At 43.6% G+C, this 18553-nt stretch overlaps 1 protein-coding gene across 2 annotated transcripts in view; it reads left to right on the plus strand.

The window, feature by feature from the left end:
* The window catches only part of ENTREP1 (endosomal transmembrane epsin interactor 1), a 260839-nt gene that overhangs the window by 166441 nt on the left and 75845 nt on the right, over positions 1-18553 (plus strand). For both annotated transcript variants that reach the window (XM_078675744.1, XM_078675745.1), the window contains exon 5: positions 17527-17634. In XM_078675744.1, the coding sequence (XP_078531870.1) occupies positions 17527-17634 (108 nt within the window). The remainder of the gene's footprint in view (positions 1-17526; positions 17635-18553) is intronic.

An 18553-nucleotide genomic window follows, 5' to 3' on the forward strand; every position in this document is an offset into this window, starting at 1 on the left:
TGAAGATACGATAGAAAGTGTGAAGTCAATTCAAGCTGAAGCTACAGAGAAAGAGTTGAGCGTATGGAGAGAGAGTACGGGTAAATTGGATTCAAATGGTTGTTGGGTTGAGTTGTCAGAGCATCAGCGATGGTTGTTACCCGATGCGTACGTGCTTGCAGTGGCTACAATGGTGCATGGAATGGCTCATATCAGTACGAAAGGGATTTGTAAGTTGTTGGCTCCAGTATAGCAAAATGCTGGAATTCCTAAGTGTGCAGAGAATGTGGTAAAAAATGGTATGGTTTGTCTGATGTACAATCCTGGCAAGGGAACTCCAACTCCAGCTGGTCATTTTGCGCCTCCGACGTATCCGTTTGAGGTTTTGCAGCTAGATTTCATCCACATGTAGAGGTGCAACAATTTGAAGTATGTACTCGTGGTTGTTTGTGCCTTTTCAAGATGGGTAGAAGCATATCCCCTGAAAGATAATACTGCCTTGTCCACAGCTAAAGTCCTTGTTAAGGACTTTTTCCCTAGATACAGTTTGCCGAGAATGGTCCGGAGTGACAATGGAAGTGAATTTGTGGGTCAAGTGATGAAGAGAGTGTGTGATGGTTTAGGAATCCGCCAGAAATTCCATGCTGCAAATCACCCCCAATCAGCTGGTCTAGTTGAGTGCTATAATGGCACCCTCAAATTGAAACTGGCCAAGATACAAGCGAGCTCTGGTCTTAAATGGCCTGATGCTTTGCCATTAGCACTTTTGTCAACTAGGACGACTGTACATTCTCGAGTGGGACTTAGTCCTTACGAGATAGTTTTTGGTCGCCCGGCAAACATATGGGGAGTGCCGAGGCCGACTAAATTTAGCGAGATCGAACACCCTGTACTGCTTGACTATCTGTATGATTTGACGGCTAAATTGCGTGTCTTACACCAACAGGTTCATGATACATTGCCTCAGGCTTCTGAAGATCCTGGACATGCCATTGATCCTGGCTCCTGGGTCCTAGTGAAGAACTTTCAGCAGACAAAGAACGATCAGCCCCGCTGGATTGGTCCCTACTTGGTGCTATTGTCTACGCGATCTGCAGTACAAGTGCAAGGAAAGAAAAACTGGATCCACGGCGTACATTGTAAGAGGGTCCCTTTGCCTCTGCCATATGACCGGTGGGTCCAGGAGGGCATTCCTGATTCCGAAACTGAAACTGTGCCTCGTTTTCTGCCTTTTAGCGATGCACGTTTAATTGGGACGAGTTCTGAGCGTGAAAGCGACGATCTTTTGCAAGAAGCTGTGCCACTGTCAGTTCGATTGGACACTACTGAGCCTGAACTTTTGTTCCGAGATGAGACATTGCCTGAGAAAGGCCGTTATAATTTGCGACCAAGAGTTGTGGGACTAATAAATTAAGTTCCTTTTCTTTGCTACTTTTGAAAGTTCAGCTCTCCCATCTGAGAAACAGTTTTGACTGATTTTTGTTTTTCGAACCGCCATCCGGGTTCAGCTGTAGGGTCGTGGTGTCAAGTCTTTGGAGTGCAAGCCAAAGACACAAGGTCGACGGTTCTGGTTGTGTCAGATTCAAAGGATACACTGGAGCGGCCCCCTCAGGAACAGAAGCTCTTACCCCAAATCCTCCCCAGGGGTAACGCCAGGGACAACCTAGAATTTGCTGTCCATAGAATCAACCCCGTGGGGGAAAGGGGAAGTGGAAGACAAACAAAGAGAGACTTGCTTCGAACACTGGCTCCAACCTGGTCTGGTCTGGAAATGCGCTGAAAGGCAAAATTCTTATTAATTTCCTGACACGCTAAGTAAGGTGTTTATTGTGTTCTCTGTTTTTTAACATAAACGAAATTCTTACCAGTGTCTAATTAGAAGCTAGCTCCTCCCTAAACATGTTTGTCTGGAATGATGCACAATCTGATTCACTGAAAGAACAGGTGGACACCTTATTGGAAACTGCGCATTGGGATCACCATGGAAGTCTCCAGCAAAGGTTGCTAAATCTATTCAAACAGTCTCTGAAATTTCCTTGAACGGTTAGCTGACAAGAGGAATGTTAAACGAACAAGTTCATGAGCTGTCAGCTTAGGAAGAACGGGTGTTTAATTGTCTCTACAGTACCCGGGCACTGAATACTCTGAAGTCTCTGTTGCAATCAAAGGTTACTGCTCTCTAGATTAACCAGTCTCAAAAAAGGCTCAAGGATCCTCTTTACTTCTGAACTCCTGTGGTCCGAAGATTACATCACCTCAGTCATAGCCTCGAGACTCGAGATAACTTTGAATAATTACTCTTACTTGAAATTCGAGGTCTTCTCTAGACTGAAGACTCTCCAAAGAAGCCTGCTCCACTGCTCACAGGAACGCTCTACATAAGCGTCTTCAAACAATACTGCAGCACGAATTCTCTGAGGAGAAAAAATAATTACTAAATGCTCTTTTTACTTGAGCCAAACTGTCTTTCTGTACTTCCCTTTTAAATAGAGGAAAGAAGGCAGAAACGAATTTCTTCAGAAACACTTCTATTCAGTCAGAAATGACAGCGAGCGCTGAAAGCTCCTGTCGAACGAAGGAAGCCGGTTGAAGTGAGCAGAGCGAGGCACGCGCATGCGCATTACCTACAATTCTCGCCACTGCACAAACAACTAGACTGCTACATGGTGCTTTGATCAGTGGGGACCGAACACTGCCTTCCCAACATGACTGAGCACTGCAGCATCTCAATAAACACCGCAGAGACGTTTTCCAACATGGGCTTCTTTTTGCGAGTTTTTTCTTGTGAGGCACGTGGATCCTGACAGTACCTCCCACCAAGAATGCTCCTTCCCGTTTGGGTTTAGAAGGATTGGCCTTGTGAAACTCCTGAAGGAGTTTTGGAGCATGAATGTTTTCATAAGGCTCCCACGATCTTTCCTCCGGGCCAAAGTTCTTCCAGTCAATCAGATAGTACAGTGTGCCTCTCTTCACCTTGGAATCTAAGACTTTATGTACCTCAAACTCTTCATGTGTGTCTACCTGAATTGGTTTTGGTGCTAAACGAACCCTCAACTTAGGTGGACTCTTTTTTAACAAGGAAACATGAAAAGTTGGGTGGACCTTGAGATAAGAAGGTAATTGAAGTTTAACTGTAACTGGATTTAACATCTTTTCTACCTTGAATGGGCCTAAGAATCGAGGTTGAAATTTCCGATTTATCTTTAATTTTAAGTTCTTTGTGGATAGCCACACTTTGTCTCCTGACTGAAAGACTGGATTTTCCCTTCTCTTTTTATCTGCGTGTTTCTTGTAAGATTCTTTTGCCTTTCCTAAATTTCTTTTGACTTGAAAAAGGGATTTCTGCATTTCGCTAACCTTTCTTTCCACTGCCGGGACTGGACTTTCCTCTTTTTCCACAATGAAGGTGGGATGTCTACCATAGTTTACATAAAAAGGGGAGTAACCAGTGGAAGAGTGAACGGCATTATTATAAGCAAACTCTGCCGCCCACACCAAATCAGACCAGTCCATCTTCTGATCCAAAAGGTATAGACGTAAGTACTGCTCAAGCTCCTGGTTCACTCTTTCCGTCTGGCCATCCGTTTCTGGATGGTAACTGGTGGAAAAACGAGTGTCAATTCCTAACTTAGCAGTGAAGGCTTTCCAAAAGTGTGAAACAAACTGTGTGCCCCTGTCCGAAACCAATATCTTGGGAATCCCATGAAGGCGCACAATGTGTTGGACAAAAAACTGAGCTAAAAGGGGAGCATCTGGAGTTTTCTTCAAGGGAATAAAGTGTGCCATCTTTGAAAAGACATCTACAAACACCAGTATTGTGGTAAACCCATGACTTGGAGGTAGCTCCACAATCAGATCCATGGACACTGTATGCCAAGGATGAGGCGGAATTGGCAATGGCCTCAACTTACCCTGAGGAGCCCTTCTCTCTGACTTCCCCCTTAAACACCGTTCACAAGTGGTTACAAATTGTCGCACCCGAGATCTCATGCCTGGCCACCAAAAATTCCTTTCCACCAACTCTGTAGTCTTGCGAATTCCTTTGTGTCCTGCTAACAAACTGTCATGACAGGATTGCATGGCCTTTTCTTGAAGCTCCGATGTTGGGAGAAACATGCGATTATCCTGATAAGGAACTCCATTCTTTACTTCTCGACCCTCCGCCTGTTTGGACCAATTCTTCATCTCTTGAGCAGTCATGGATTTCTGTAGCTTATCTATCATTTCCGAAGAATCCACAGCCAACACAATTTTTTCTTCTGGGATGATGTTCTGAGGCTCTTTTTCAGCATCTGGAGAACCCGAATCTATCCGAGACAAGGCATCTGCTTTTGCATTACTTTTTCCTGGTCGGAATGTAATTAGGAAATCAAAATCAGCAAAAAATAAGGACCAACGTAACTGCCGGGCTGTGAGAGTTCGGGCGGATTTTAAGAATTGTAAATTTCTGTGGTCAGTAAAAACTGTTATTTAGTGTCTGGCTCCCATTAAATAATGACGCCACTCCTCAAATGCGTTCTTGACCGCTAGCAGCTCCTTGTCCGCAATAGAATAGGAGGACTCAATTTTCTAGAATAATAAGCCACCGGATGCAGCTGTCCAGAAGTTGGATGCCGTTGTGACAAAATTCCTCCTATTGCTCCATCAGAAGCGTCTGCTTCCACAAAAAAGGGGTCCTCCATTCGAGGATGCAACAGAATGGGTGCTTTTGTGAATGAATCTTTAAGGAACTGAAAGGCGTCCTCAGCTTCAATGTTCCAAATGAATTTGACTCCCTTCTTTAGCAAACGAGTTATTGGAATCACCTTTTGAGAAAAATCTGAAATAAATCTTCAGTAAAAATTTGAAAATCCCAAAAAACTCTGAACTTCCTTGACTGATTTCGGGGAGGGCCAATCCTGTACTGCCTTAACTTTGGTGGTATCCATACTCACTCCATCAGGGGATAGCACAAACCCCAAAAATTCTACTCGAGTGACATGAAAAGCGCATTTTTCCAGCTTCACATAGAGGTGATTTTCGAGTAGTTTAGTCAAAATCGCTCTCACATGAGGGATGTGCTCTTCCTCACTATTCGAGAAGATTAGAATGTCATCTATGTAGACAACTGCAACTCGGTCCAGAAATTCTCCTAGCACATCCTTTACAAAATGCTGAAAGGCAGCAGGAGCGTTACATAATCCATAGGGCATTACGCAATAGTCAAATAATCCATATCGCGTTCTGAATGCCGTTTTCCATTCATCTCCAGAGGCCACCCGAATCAAATGATAAGCCCCTCGGAGATCCAGGTTCGTATAAATCTTGGCATCCTTAACTTGATCGAGTAACACCGAAATCAACGGGAGAGGATAGCGATTTTTAACTGTCACTTGGTTAACCGCTCTATAGTCTATGCAAGCCCGAAGATCCCCATCTCGTTTTGGAATGAAAAACGGAGGAGATGACACCGGAGACTGTGATGGGCATATGAATCCATTTGCCAGATGTTTGTCTAAGTATTCTTTTAAATACCGATTTTCTTTTTCGATGAGGGCATAGATTCTGCTACAGGGTAAGATGGCTCCAGGCTCAATTTCAATTTTACAGTCATAAGGGCGATGAGGAGGTAATTGTTCTGCACCTTTTTTATCAAAAACTACCGCTAGATCTTGATATTGCTCGGGAATTTCCTTAATTTCCAAGGCACAGATTTGAGTAGAGTGGCCAGAGGCTAAAATCTTTGCTGGAGCTGACTCTTCCTTAATTTCTTGAATACCAAAACAATTTTCTCTGCAATACAAAGAATCCATCTCTATGGTTCTCTTACTCCAATCTATTCGTGGGTTGTGTTCGGTCAACCAAGGCAGACCAAGGATCAATTGAAACTGGGGCGCATCTATTAAATTGAATGTTATCCACTCCGAATGTCCTTTCAACCCAGTTAGCAACACCATCTCCGTTTCATGGGTAATTGGACCAGACGACAAATTGGTGCCGTCTACTGCTCGAACTGCCTCCGGCACAAGTTTTTGGACTGGTCGAATTCCATTTTGTTTGGCATATTTGAGGTCACAAAACTTCCCTGTGGCCCCTGAATCAATCATCACAGACACCTCATGTAACTCATGGTCACGGAATTTAACTACAAAAACAGCTATCAAATGAGGAGCTGCAGACTGCAAAGTATTCATAATATGTTGCTTTTCTGGAGTCGTCTTTGAAAACGCTTCCACCCGTGCGACTCTATCTACGGGCGAAGCCGATCTTTTACTGGCAAGGTAGTCTTTGGTCTTTTTGAACACTCTTTAACAAAATGTCCTGCACCCCCACAATATAAACATAATTGAGAACTTCTTCTCCGTTCTTTTTCTTCTTTAGTAAGAGGTCCCCGCACAGAGCCTATTTGCATGGGTTCTTCTGAGTAAGCTGTTTCCGAACTTTTCGAAGGTTCACTTTTCACCCTGTCAAATCGTGGAGGTATGAAGCGAAAGTCTTTCTTCTTTTCATTCCGGCGCTCACTGAGCCGATGATCCAACTGCAACACCAAATCTATAAGTGCAGAAATTTCTGTAGGTCTTTGAGGAATTTGAGCTAAGGCATCTTTAAGATCATCTCGAAGGCCTCTGTAAAAGATTGCAGCTCTTTTAGTTTCTGGCCAATTGGTTTCCACCACTAACTTGTTGAAACTGGCTAAGTATCCAACCAAATCTCTATTTCCTTGCTTGAGATCCAACAACTCATTGTCTGTAGCCTGCGATGCTGACCTACGATCGAATATTCGTTCAAATTCTACCTTAAAGTCAGCGTAGTTGGTTAAAACAGGATCGTTCCTGGTGACCAAGGACATGGACCATGCAGCCGCATCTCCGGTCAAGTACGACAAAATGAAGGCCACTTTAGCTTGGTCGTCTGTAAAAATGACTGGACGACACAGGAAATGTAATGAACACTGTGTCAAGAAAATTTGCGCCTTCATAGGGTCCCCACCATACCTCTCAGGAGAAGCTAACGGAATTACGGGGGAAATGGAATGAATCACCTGGGTGGAGATGCCCGCTGAGGACGAAGGCTGAGATGTAGAAATGTTACTTTTAAATAGTGACCCAGACGATTCTAAATCATCCAACCTGTGACGAGTTTGAGTGAACTCCTGCCTTGACCTCCTAACTTCTTCTCTCAGGGCTTTATTTTCTTCTAAGGTGTTATTAAGCTGTTCCTGCATATTACTCAACACACTAGCTAAAGCTTTTAGATCAAGACTCTCCACCATTTTCTGCTCAGGAGGGGGCCTGAGTCCTCAATTATGAGGTAGGCACTTCAATCTGTCAGATTCATAGGATACACTGGAGCGGCCCCCTCAGGAACAGAAGCTCTTACCCCAAATCCTCCCCAGGGGTAACGCCAGGGACAACCTAGAATTTGCTGTCCATAGAATCAACCCCGTGGGGGAAAGGGGAAGTGGAAGACAAACAAAGAGAGACTTGCTTCGAACACTGGCTCCAACCTGGTCTGGTCTGGAAATGCGCTGAAAGGCAAAATTCTTATTAATTTCCTGACACACTAAGTAAGGTGTTTATTGTGTTCTCTGTTTTTTAACATAAACGAAATTCTTACCAGTGTCTAATTAGAAGCTAGCTCCTCCCTAAACATGTTTGTCTGGAATGATGCACAATCTGATTCACTGAAAGAACAGGTGGACACCTTATTGGAAACTGCGCATTGGGATCACCATGGAAGTCTCCAGCAAAGGTTGCTAAATCTATTCAAACAGTCTCTGAAATTTCCTTGAACGGTTAGCTGACAAGAGGAATGTTAAACGAACAAGTTCATGAGCTGTCAGCTTAGGAAGAACGGGTGTTTAATTGTCTCTACAGTACCCGGGCACTGAATACTCTGAAGTCTCTGTTGCAATCAAAGGTTACTGCTCTCTAGATTAACCAGTCTCAAAAAAGGCTCAAGGATCCTCTTTACTTCTGAACTCCTGTGGTCCGAAGATTACATCACCTCAGTCATAGCCTCGAGACTCGAGATAACTTTGAATAATTACTCTTACTTGAAATTCGAGGTCTTCTCTAGACTGAAGACTCTCCAAAGAAGCCTGCTCCACTGCTCACAGGAACGCTCTACATAAGCGTCTTCAAACAATACTGCAGCACGAATTCTCTGAGGAGAAAAAAAAATTACTAAATGCTCTTTTTACTTGAGCCAAACTGTCTTTCTGTACTTCCCTTTTAAATAGAGGAAAGAAGGCAGAAACTAATTTCTTCAGAAACACTTCTATTCAGTCAGGAATGACAGCGAGCGCTGAAAGCTCCTGTCGAACGAAGGAAGCCGGTTGAAGTGCGCAGAGCGAGGCGCGCGCATGCGCATTACCTACAATTCTCGCCACTGCACAAACAACTAGACTGCTACATGGTGCTTTGATCAGTGGGGACCGAACACTGCCTTCCCAACATGGCTGAGCACTGCAGCATCTCAATAAACACCGCAGAGACATTTTCCAACATGGGCTTCTTTTTGCGAGTTTTTTCTTGTGAGGCACGTGGATCCTGACAGGTTGGTCCTAGGGCGTTCCCTGGATTGACAGACGCATTCCTTAGCGCAGAACACCCAACCGCCGCGAACAGCACGGTTAGAGGATGGAGTTTTTCGAGATGGAGAGACCTGTTGAAGAAATGAATTTTAGAAGCAAAATGTGTAAAATAATGAGCAGAAAATGTTTTTTAATATTGTGTCATTTCATGTTGCTTAGCTTAATGATGTTTTTAATGGGATATATTATATTCTCTTTTCAAGTGACGTTTGCACCCACTACACAACCCATACCTTTTTCTACTGTTTCTTCGCATTCTTTTCATCCTCTGCCTGAACATGAGTCCATTAGGAGATTGGAATTCGTTAATAACTCCTTTGTTCAGCTTTTGCACCAACACCAGCTAGTAGTGAACACGACTAACTGTTGGGTGTGTGGTCTTATGCCTCATACTACTGATAAAGGTATTCCTTACCTGGTCCTGCCATTCAGCTACAATGGTTCCGTGTGGGCATACAGAACGATGTTCATCTATGCTCGTGAAGTCTACCCCCTACGTTCTGTGAAAGATAATCCAAAGAATAGTGTTCTAGTTAAGGGAATAGTCGATATGATTAGAGGAATAGATTCCTATGAGACTATCCCGAGAGATGAGACACTAGCGTATATTGGATGGAACGTGACCGGATATGGAGCGAGTCTGAGTGAGAACCAGCGAGCGAAAAGATCCTCTCCGATTTGGATTGTACCCCATCAGGGTCATTTGTGTCTGCAAGGTAATGGCAAGAATCCGAGAGCTCAGTTAGGGAAGAGTATCTGCACTGAGACATATGTTTTTGCGTCTAAAACTTCCCCATCGTTTCTAGCAGCTAAGGGTACCTACTTCGTCTGTTACGATAGAGCGTACACATGGTTGCCCCCTGATTTCTCGGGCACGTGTTTTGTCTCGTTCCTGTTGCCTCCTACTTATACAGCTGCGGCAGATTACCACAAGACGAGAGTTGTTAGAGGTGTCTTCAGTAAGAAAGATACTGCAGGACAAGAATTGGGAGATTTTCTGATGGGTTTTCTGCCGTTTTGGGGACCTATGGTTAACAGCAGGAACATACGGAAATTGACGAGAGTGGTTGAGTCCACCATAGTTGAAACTGCCGGTGCCCTTAGTAACTTGACTGCTGAGCTCCAGTCGGATCGCCTTTTGACTCTTCAGAACAGGGTTGCGTTAGATGTCATACTTGCAGATAGAGGAGGGGTATGTAAATTGATTCAATCGAGCTGCTGCGTTTTCATTCCAGACAACGCTCCGACAGTGTACCAAGCCATTTCCAAACTGCACAAGATCTCCGAGTCTATACATGTGGACGAAGGAGATTGGTCACTAATGGGATGGTTTTGGGGATTGTTATCCACCTGGGGATGGAAGATTCTGATGATCATTGGGATGGTCTTAGCCATTCTTTTCCTGTTCTGTCTTTGTGTACAGTGTGCTCCTGCTATATGTGGCCTTTGTGCTACCTTGTGTGTAAGGAGACCTGTATCAAAAGACGTGCTAAGTAATAGGATGATGCTACAGCAACATCTTGATGATCTGATGAGTATAGACCTGGATTCAGAATGACGTGAGTTTAGGTTATTGCCTATGTAAGGGCAAAAGAGGGTCTGAGGTTCCGTGATTCTGAACCTGTTTCATAAAGGTCGTCGTATCGCGACGATTTTGGTAACAGCAGACCAAAAAGGACGAGTGCGGTATGTACGAGTGTTTTCGCCATGTTCGAGTGATGGGTTCACCATGAAATTAGGGATTCCGTTCTGAAACCCTTGGGTTCCATTTTGTGCATGGCAGACATTTTGTGGTTGCTCTCACATAGGCCTATGACTGTGGCTGAACAAGTCTCTGGGACACGTACACCTTAGCCTGGGTTTGTGGTGACTCCTGTTTGACCTGGAGTGAATTGACCCTGCTGCCTGAAGTTGACCTTGCCAAACCAGTTCTTGCCCTTTAGCTGGTCAAGATAGAGATCAAAGAGCAGGACATTGCTGAGTTTATGATGCACGCACACACCCTTTCTATCTTGTTTCTCATCTGTTTCTGTTCCTTCTTTTATGGCCTATTTATGGTTTGGGTTGAGGTCTTTTATTATGGGTTTGTGTCCAACTCGTTCAAAAGAAGAATGTTTATTATGGGTTTGTTTGATGATTGATTTTGGGCTGGACAAACTGAAAAAATGGGCTTGTCATCATGCTCCTGCTTTTGTCGTGGAAACATGTGAGTGGTCAAACTGTAAATAAGGAATGTTTGCCTGAAGCACAATTTTTTGTATAAAAAGGGATGGCTTGCTTTGTAAAGTTGAGCAGTCTCCTGAGAACATACACCGTGTTGTACTTCTAGGATCTCTGTTACTGGCTGCAGCTAATAAATTTGATCTTTGATGTCACCAAGAAGTACCCTGTGTCTCTGTATTCTGAGACAGGTGGACCCGGAGACTTTGGGCGTTTCCCCTGGCGCCGCTGGGTTCTAAAAACCCGGTTCTTCACGTTGGTTTACAAATCTGCAACACTTTGCCACTACTCGTGTATCACTCGAGTGTGTGCTTGTCTGTGTTTCATAGTTTCTGCTAATTAATCATTAACCATTAGTTTTAAGATACAAGGAGCTAAACGGACCGAAAACATATATCAAACCCATGAATTTAATCATTGCTCAGTAATAAAGAGAGTGGCAGTCTAGCAAGCAGTGCAAAAAGTGGCGACTATCCTATTGGTGAAATTGTTACAGATACAGAATACACTGACTTTTAAACCCTTGATGTCTATGCATGGAGTTTTGCTATGGTTCTCATTGAAAAGTCCAGTAGTTAAGAACAGTAATTCTGTTTCAACAGACATGAGGGGAAAATACCAACAACATCTGTTATGTTACAGCCTCGTAAGTAGCCCATACGAAGTGCATGAGCGGGCTCCAGTGGAAGAATAATCTGCATTCCTCTTTCCTATAAACGTTCCCACTTCGAAGTCAGTCAGTCGAAACTAAAGTAAACACCAAGTCAAGCTCCCACAAAGAGACAGCTTGACATTTGACCTCTGACTTTAAATACGAATAAAACATGGCAAAATAAGAACAAGATTTAAAGGCATGTTCACAGAAAGCAGGTATGTGTAAGAATACAGTAAACACGGTTTTGGCAACAGGGGGGACCACCTGTACCTGGGGAGCCCAAAGCAAATAGAGCCAGCAAATAGAAAGCCAGAAAATGTGTGTTACAAACCACAAAACCAATTGTAGTCAATGGGCAAAATGCATTCCCAGGTCAATTTTCTGAAAGTCCCCATGATGTCTTTAGCAAACCAGACATCTGTGCTGCCTGGTAGGGTGCGACCTAACAAGGGCCTTAGAGGTTTTAATAGGATGGAGAGTGTGAATAAACCATCTATATAAACAGCATCTAAACATGTACTTTAGATGTTGTCAAGCTTCTGATAAGGAAGCATGTCCACAATGTTTCCTACTTCGTTTCGGGCAAGCTTCAAATCATTTGAGTGGTCACTTTCATCCGAAAACATTGTTTAGAGATATGTTTGTAGAGTCTACTGCAAAGAATCAAAAACGATTGGGAGAACATTAGAGACTTGACAAAAACCAGCTAAGAACGCTAGTCCTAGTTCTGTTATGAGTTCCCTCTTGGGTGACATTCTCTCTCTTTAGGTGCCACACTGATCTTGAAATAAGCCATACAAGGGAGATTCCAATTCATCAATGTTTTAATCATCTCTCATAGGAAGCAAGCAGAGCTGCTCGGCTGCAAGATGACGCCGCACTGACGCATGGACTCATGGCTCTCCCATCTCCCATATTTCACCACCCCTCACTCCTCTACTTGCTACCTCCCCTGGCCCTAACTGCAACACTGCGCAGGAAGCAGCGGTGCCGCCTTATGAGAAGAGAGCAGCTCGTCTCTTGCTCCATGTCCGCAAACATGGAGGCTGACAGGGCCATGTACCTGGCCCTAATTGTGTGGGCTGCTAGACTGTCCCTAGTGTGTCACCCATATGCGCATTTTTTTTGTAAATAAAAGAAACATACCTTTCAGGGCTCCTCCTCTTTCGGGTTGAATCCCCAAATGACTTGACTATAAAGGGCACCTGAATAGAGTGTTCCTTACCTCACAACTGTCTAACTCTGCTGGGGAAACACTGTTTCCATGCCTCTGCGAATTCAAGCTTTGATGATTTGCCTCAAATTTACATCTTCATTTTATCTTCATATGCCTTTATTCAATATTTATGCTTCAAGAGCAGCTTGAAGTGGAAATTCTTTACATGAAATACGACATAAATAAAACATATATAATCAAATTCTTGGCTTTACTCAAGATATACTGTGCTCATCCTTTACTTACTTTTACATCCAAGGTAAGCGTAGTATGAATCAAAGGTGCTGCTGAAGAAAATAATCTGTAGCTCTTCAAAGGATGTTCCTGTGGACATGAAAAGATGCAAGGCAAAGTAGCAGAGATGTAAGATACAGTGGTAAAAAGGGAAGTAGATGCGAGCCCCCCCTTCATAGCGTATGGATTTCTGTTGCTACATGCACATTTAATAAACCTCTTGTTGCAGTACTATACAATCCAATACAATTTTCAACACACTGCCATTGGTATAAGTCTGCATGATCAGAGCTGCCTCTTGCTGCAACACAGTTCTTACAAAGTACGTTGAACATCTATTTTGCGATTCAAGGAACCAGGAATGGAAATGAATCCACTCAGCAATGCAACTGACGTGATTCTTTAGGTCTCGCCTGCCGGCAGCACATGTGCTGTCTGCTGGAAGGGGTATTATTTACCATGAAGGGCATGGAGCCCACTCATTGCTTACCATTTTTTGGAATAATAGTCACTCTTCTTTGCCGCCTTCTAATTGGCTAGTGGGAACTGGGTATCTCTGTAGGAAACTGGCTCTTTATATTGTAGACCAAAACTAGGTACAGTGTGTAAAGAGTCCAGGCAGCCCTTTTTGGTGTAAAGAGGAAAAAAATTATAACACTAAATGCTCTCTTTTGTGGGAAAGTGGGCAAGCAGTTATGGCTTATCAGAGGGTAGTGCTAAGTATTACCTGTACTCACAGAGCCAATAAATGATGCAAACACTCAAGAATAAATCTGAGAATTTTTTTAAAAAAAGAAGTCATATTTTTGTATACATTTTTATTACCCGAGAACTTAATTATCAGGTAAGTACATTTTAAACTTTTGAATCTGCCAGGTAGGTAAACAGTTCACTTAAATGCATCTTTATGCAGCAATGCTTCCGGAAGGGAGAAAAGGCATATGTAACATACAGTTATTTGCTGTCGGTTTCTGGGGTCTCCTTCGGGACTTAGGGTTGTAGGGGGCCAAGGTCCAAAGTACAGCCAGAAGTTACTTGTTACCTGCCCTGGGGCATCCGGGTGCAGAGGTGCTGGTCGGGTTGGTAGCTTTGCACACTACGTCTGTTTTAAAGAAGGGGGGCTACCTTGAAACTGGTTGTAGAGGGGGACTTGGAGATAAGTCCGGGTGTTCCTACTGGGGGGTTCGGGTCTCAAGTGTCCTGGGAACAAATCAGTACAGCGGGTACATTGGTACTCAGGCTGGGGCACTCAGGTGCAGAGTGGATAGGACGGCTGCCATTGTCGCTCTCTCTGGGTGAGAGTGCAGAAATCAGAACAGCTGGGCCACTCTGGAATTGGTTCTCTGCGGTGCTGACGTCCCTCGTTGACTGCTCGGTCTTAGTGCTGTTAGAGTCTTGACTGCACTTAAACATGCCTTAGTTGCTGCAAGCAGCCCAGTACCCCGAGTATTGGTCTTCTGCTGCTCTTGTCAGTCTTGGTGTCCTCTTACTCAGTGGGGGGACAGATCTGACCTTTAGGAGCACAGGCACCTCTTCCTGGGGGGGGCTACTGCATAGGACTGGAGGGTAGCGGCAGCACGGTAAACTGGACTCTCCTTCTTCAGTGCCTGCGGACTGCAAGGGAGTAGCTTCTCTACTCCAAAGGAGATTGCTGGCAATATGGAAAGGGCTTGCAGTCTACACTGGTTCTTGGTAGTTGCTTAACTGTAGGATGTGTCACTCTGTCACAACTGTTGGTACTGGGGCAGGCAGGCAGGGTTTGTCACGAAAAGTCCACAGCAGTCTTCAGTTCTCGTTGTCTTGCGGCTCTTCTTTGTCTTCTCTGGATCCATAAAATGTAAGTTCCTGGCATAATGGTGCCTCCTAAATACTCATTTAAGGTGTTAAAGGGAGTGACAGATAATAGGCAATGGGCTACTTATATTTAGGGTGACTACACCCTTATTTCACCACTTCCTGTGAGAAGTGGGCATAACCCTGACCCAGTGCACCTAATTCCACCAAATACCAAGATGGTGGAATTCTACGTTTTTTGTTCGCTTCGGGTAGCCCACCTTAGGGGTGCAACTAGCCTGATGGGGAACACACCTCCTGACTAGCTAATTTTCCATTGTGTCCTGGTGCCAAAGGGGCCCGGGACAAGGTGTGGAATTTATCCTGTCTGGGAAAGCCTTGGGTTACGTCTCATAGGTGGCAGAGGCCTTTGAAGCCTCCTGCCTTGATATGCTGATTACTTAGCCATCCTGTTTGGAGGAGGTGAGAACACCTTCTGCTGGAGCAGGCATTGTTTCTGCCCTCAGAGAGTGCAGGCTCTCACCTGTAGGGGGTCAGAAACCTGTCTGTGGTGGCAGGCTGTTCTACACCAGTCAGCCAGTACACTAGAAGTTGGTAGATTTTCAGGAGGCAACTCTAAGGTGCTCTCTGGGTGCATGTATTAATACATCCATCACTGTAATCGGTGTAGATGTATTAATATGAGATATTTGATACCACAAATCTCTAGTTTCAGTGAAGCCATCATGTACGTGGGGAACTCGTAGTTTCCAGGGTCCGCCACATGTACTTAAAATCGCTTCCCTGTTCACTTGTAATTTCTAAGAATAGACTTAGACATCACAGTGGCATATCTGCTCATGCAAATATGTCCAAACATGTAGTACAGTGCCCCCTACCTTAGGGCTGTAAGGCCTGCTGTAGGGGTGACATACCTATACTACATGCAGTGTCTGCAGGCATGGCACGTAGGAGGTGTGCCATGTCGTGTCTTCACTCTTCTCTGCACCAAATCACGCAGCCTGCAATGGGAGTGTGCATGAGTGTGCTGTGGGGTCCCTTAGGATGGAACAATACCTGCTTTAGCCTTTAGGGACCCTCCTCAGCCTCCTTGCTCTAGGTACCAGGAGTACAATTTACTAGGAACTGACAGGGGGTGCTAAAGGTATTGCCAATTGGAGGAGCAGTTGTTCAGTTTTAGGGAAAGAGATCTGGCACTGGGGACCTGGATAACAGTAACCCAGTGCACTTTTGTCAATTGCATCAACCACCAGGCAAAAAGTGGGGGTGGGGGTGCATGTCAAAAAAGGGCACTTTCCTACAGTCCTTTCCTTTTTTTTGTGTGGACCAGGCCCAGTTTGATGAATTTTTATTAGTGTCCATCCACTCCTTTGCAAACATGATTCAAGTACTATGTCTTTCACTGCTGCACTTTTTATGTACAGCTTTTTATTTGTATTTTTATATTGCTTATCCCCATACACATATGCGTCTCAGGACACTTCCTCTGTTTCCAGTTCCGATGCTGCTTTTTTTGGACATTGTTTCATTGTTTATCTATGCCGACATCTTTTGTGTACCTTGGGTTCTGTTTGCGAGCGATATTGACACTGTGTTTATTCCACATTCCAAATATTTTTGCCGAGTGAGGAAATCACAGATCTTTCGAAAAAATGGCCTACTCGATCAGAGCAGAACTTGACCCATACATGTTGCCTGACACTCTGCTAGATCCATTACTTATGTGTTTTTGGAATAAGGAACATGTGTTGGTCAGAGAGGTTTCACAGAGGAATTGGTAGTTCCGGCCCCCATATCATCCCATAATAAATTTGTATGAACGGGAACAATTACATTTACTCTTTAGTGACTTGCATGTTCTGTAGCATGATATTCGAATAAATTATCAATGGACTATGCTAAGATAATGCATGATTATTTGGATATCCTGAAAACTCAAGAATGAGGGCGCTGAAGGGTTGTGCAGCGGAGTACAATCGTATGCAATTGCTAATGCAGATTCTGAAGTTCTTACTTATACAAATGATCAGTGCCTAACTTCCCTCTAAAAGTGTTTAATGGTGTGTTGATCCTATATTGCCAGGATTTCACCCTCCATTTGTGTACCTGCTTTATTTGCAGCCGCGGCCGCTCAGGTAGCAGTGGGGCCGGGTGGGGAGGATTTCGACAGACAATGAAGAGGGATGATTAAATAAATAATTAATTTGTCATCGTACGTCGAAATCACTAGCCCCACCGCTACTATCTGAACGGGCCGCGGCTGTTTGAATACCAAAAGATGAGGGTAGAGGGTCGAGGCTATTAGCGATCGCACCTAACAAATGAACAGTGTCTCAAGGTATCAAGTAGTGCATTCGAATTGGAACACGAGAATCATACAAGCTGCTGGTTATTATGCCACTGCTGATATTTTACACTACACAGAAGTCTTCCGAATATTGGATTTTTCAAATATCTGAACTGTACAAACATCCATATGAATATACTTTGTGGCACTTTGTGAAGCCCTGAAGAAGTCTCTTTGGGAGACGAAACGCGTTGGCTATGATTTTCTGCCTTTGTGAAAATAAAGAGAAATCCTTTTAAGAAACACACATCTGGGACTAGGATGTCTTTCCGTGCGCTAACTATCATTTGAACTTTGATGTTGAATCTTTATAATTTGTTGTATAGTGCTGAACCCCTTTGCATTTAGGGCCGCGGCTGTTTATTTGTATGAAGTTTTTCGTGTGTCCATCATATTCTAAAGTGCAGTCAGGAAGTATTTGACAAGACTGTGAGGTTACACAGCTGAAATCACAGTGTTTGGTTTTACACCAAATAGATTGACTTCTTTTTATGTATTTTCTACAGAAAGTTCTCTTTGCCCTCTGCGCTCTAAATGCTCTGACCACCACTGTGTGCTTGGTGGCTGCTGCCCTCCGCTACCTCCAATTGTTCGCTTCAAGAAGGCCCTGCACAGTAAGTGAGTGCCAGGCACAATGACAAGCAGTTTTGTCTTTAAGAAACATTCCTCTAGCTTGATTAAAATGTGTGCTGCTACTGTACTTGAAATTCCACATATAGCTTAGAAATGTTGTTTTGTAGTACACACTGGTAAGGAAATCACTGCATCACACTTTTTCTACGTTCTTTTCTTCTTTACTTTTCAGGCACTTCCATCTTGTGCCGATTTGTCACTTATGCAAGTCTAACAACCTATGTGTTGAGGTTCAATAACTTATGCTCAAGATTTAAAAAAATGCATAAAAAATAACATGCATCACTTATGTTCTCTGACTCAGTAATTCCATCTACCAATTTCCTTGACTAGTTTTCCTTTATTTTTAAGACTTTATATTATGCCCCTATTCCTTGTTAATGGTCAGTCAGAATGGAGAGCCAGATGTACAAGCAATTTTGTGATTGCTAACTCTGCAATTCGTAAAATCACAGGGTTTGGAAATGCATAATTGCTCTCAAGTATGTATTAAACCCATTTTGCTTTTAGAAGAGCCTTTCTAACTTGGAAATTGCAAACACGTTTTTTACTATGGACTTTATCAAGACTTAATATAAGTTAGTTCTTCAGTAAGTCGGAAGTAGAATAATGTAGTCTGTACTGTTTAGAAGGGAAGATATAGAGTCTGCCATTGCTAATGTGTCCTATGACCACAGTAATGTATGAGCAGGTCAGTTTCCACACCAGCAAAAAATGTAGGTAATGAGATACAGCTTAAAAATCCAAGGGCCTGTATTGTTTGAGAGCCACAAGACTACACGCAGATACCAGCTTAATTGCAGTTCCATATCCTGTGGCAGCCTTCATTTCCAGCATTGGGCCTCTCATACATTATTTTTTTTGCATTTTGGCTTTATTACATTTTGGTACTGCTTAAAT

Source organism: Lissotriton helveticus, chromosome 2_1 (assembly GCF_964261635.1).
Source record: "Lissotriton helveticus chromosome 2_1, aLisHel1.1, whole genome shotgun sequence".
NCBI classification, from domain to species: domain Eukaryota; kingdom Metazoa; phylum Chordata; class Amphibia; order Caudata; family Salamandridae; genus Lissotriton; species Lissotriton helveticus.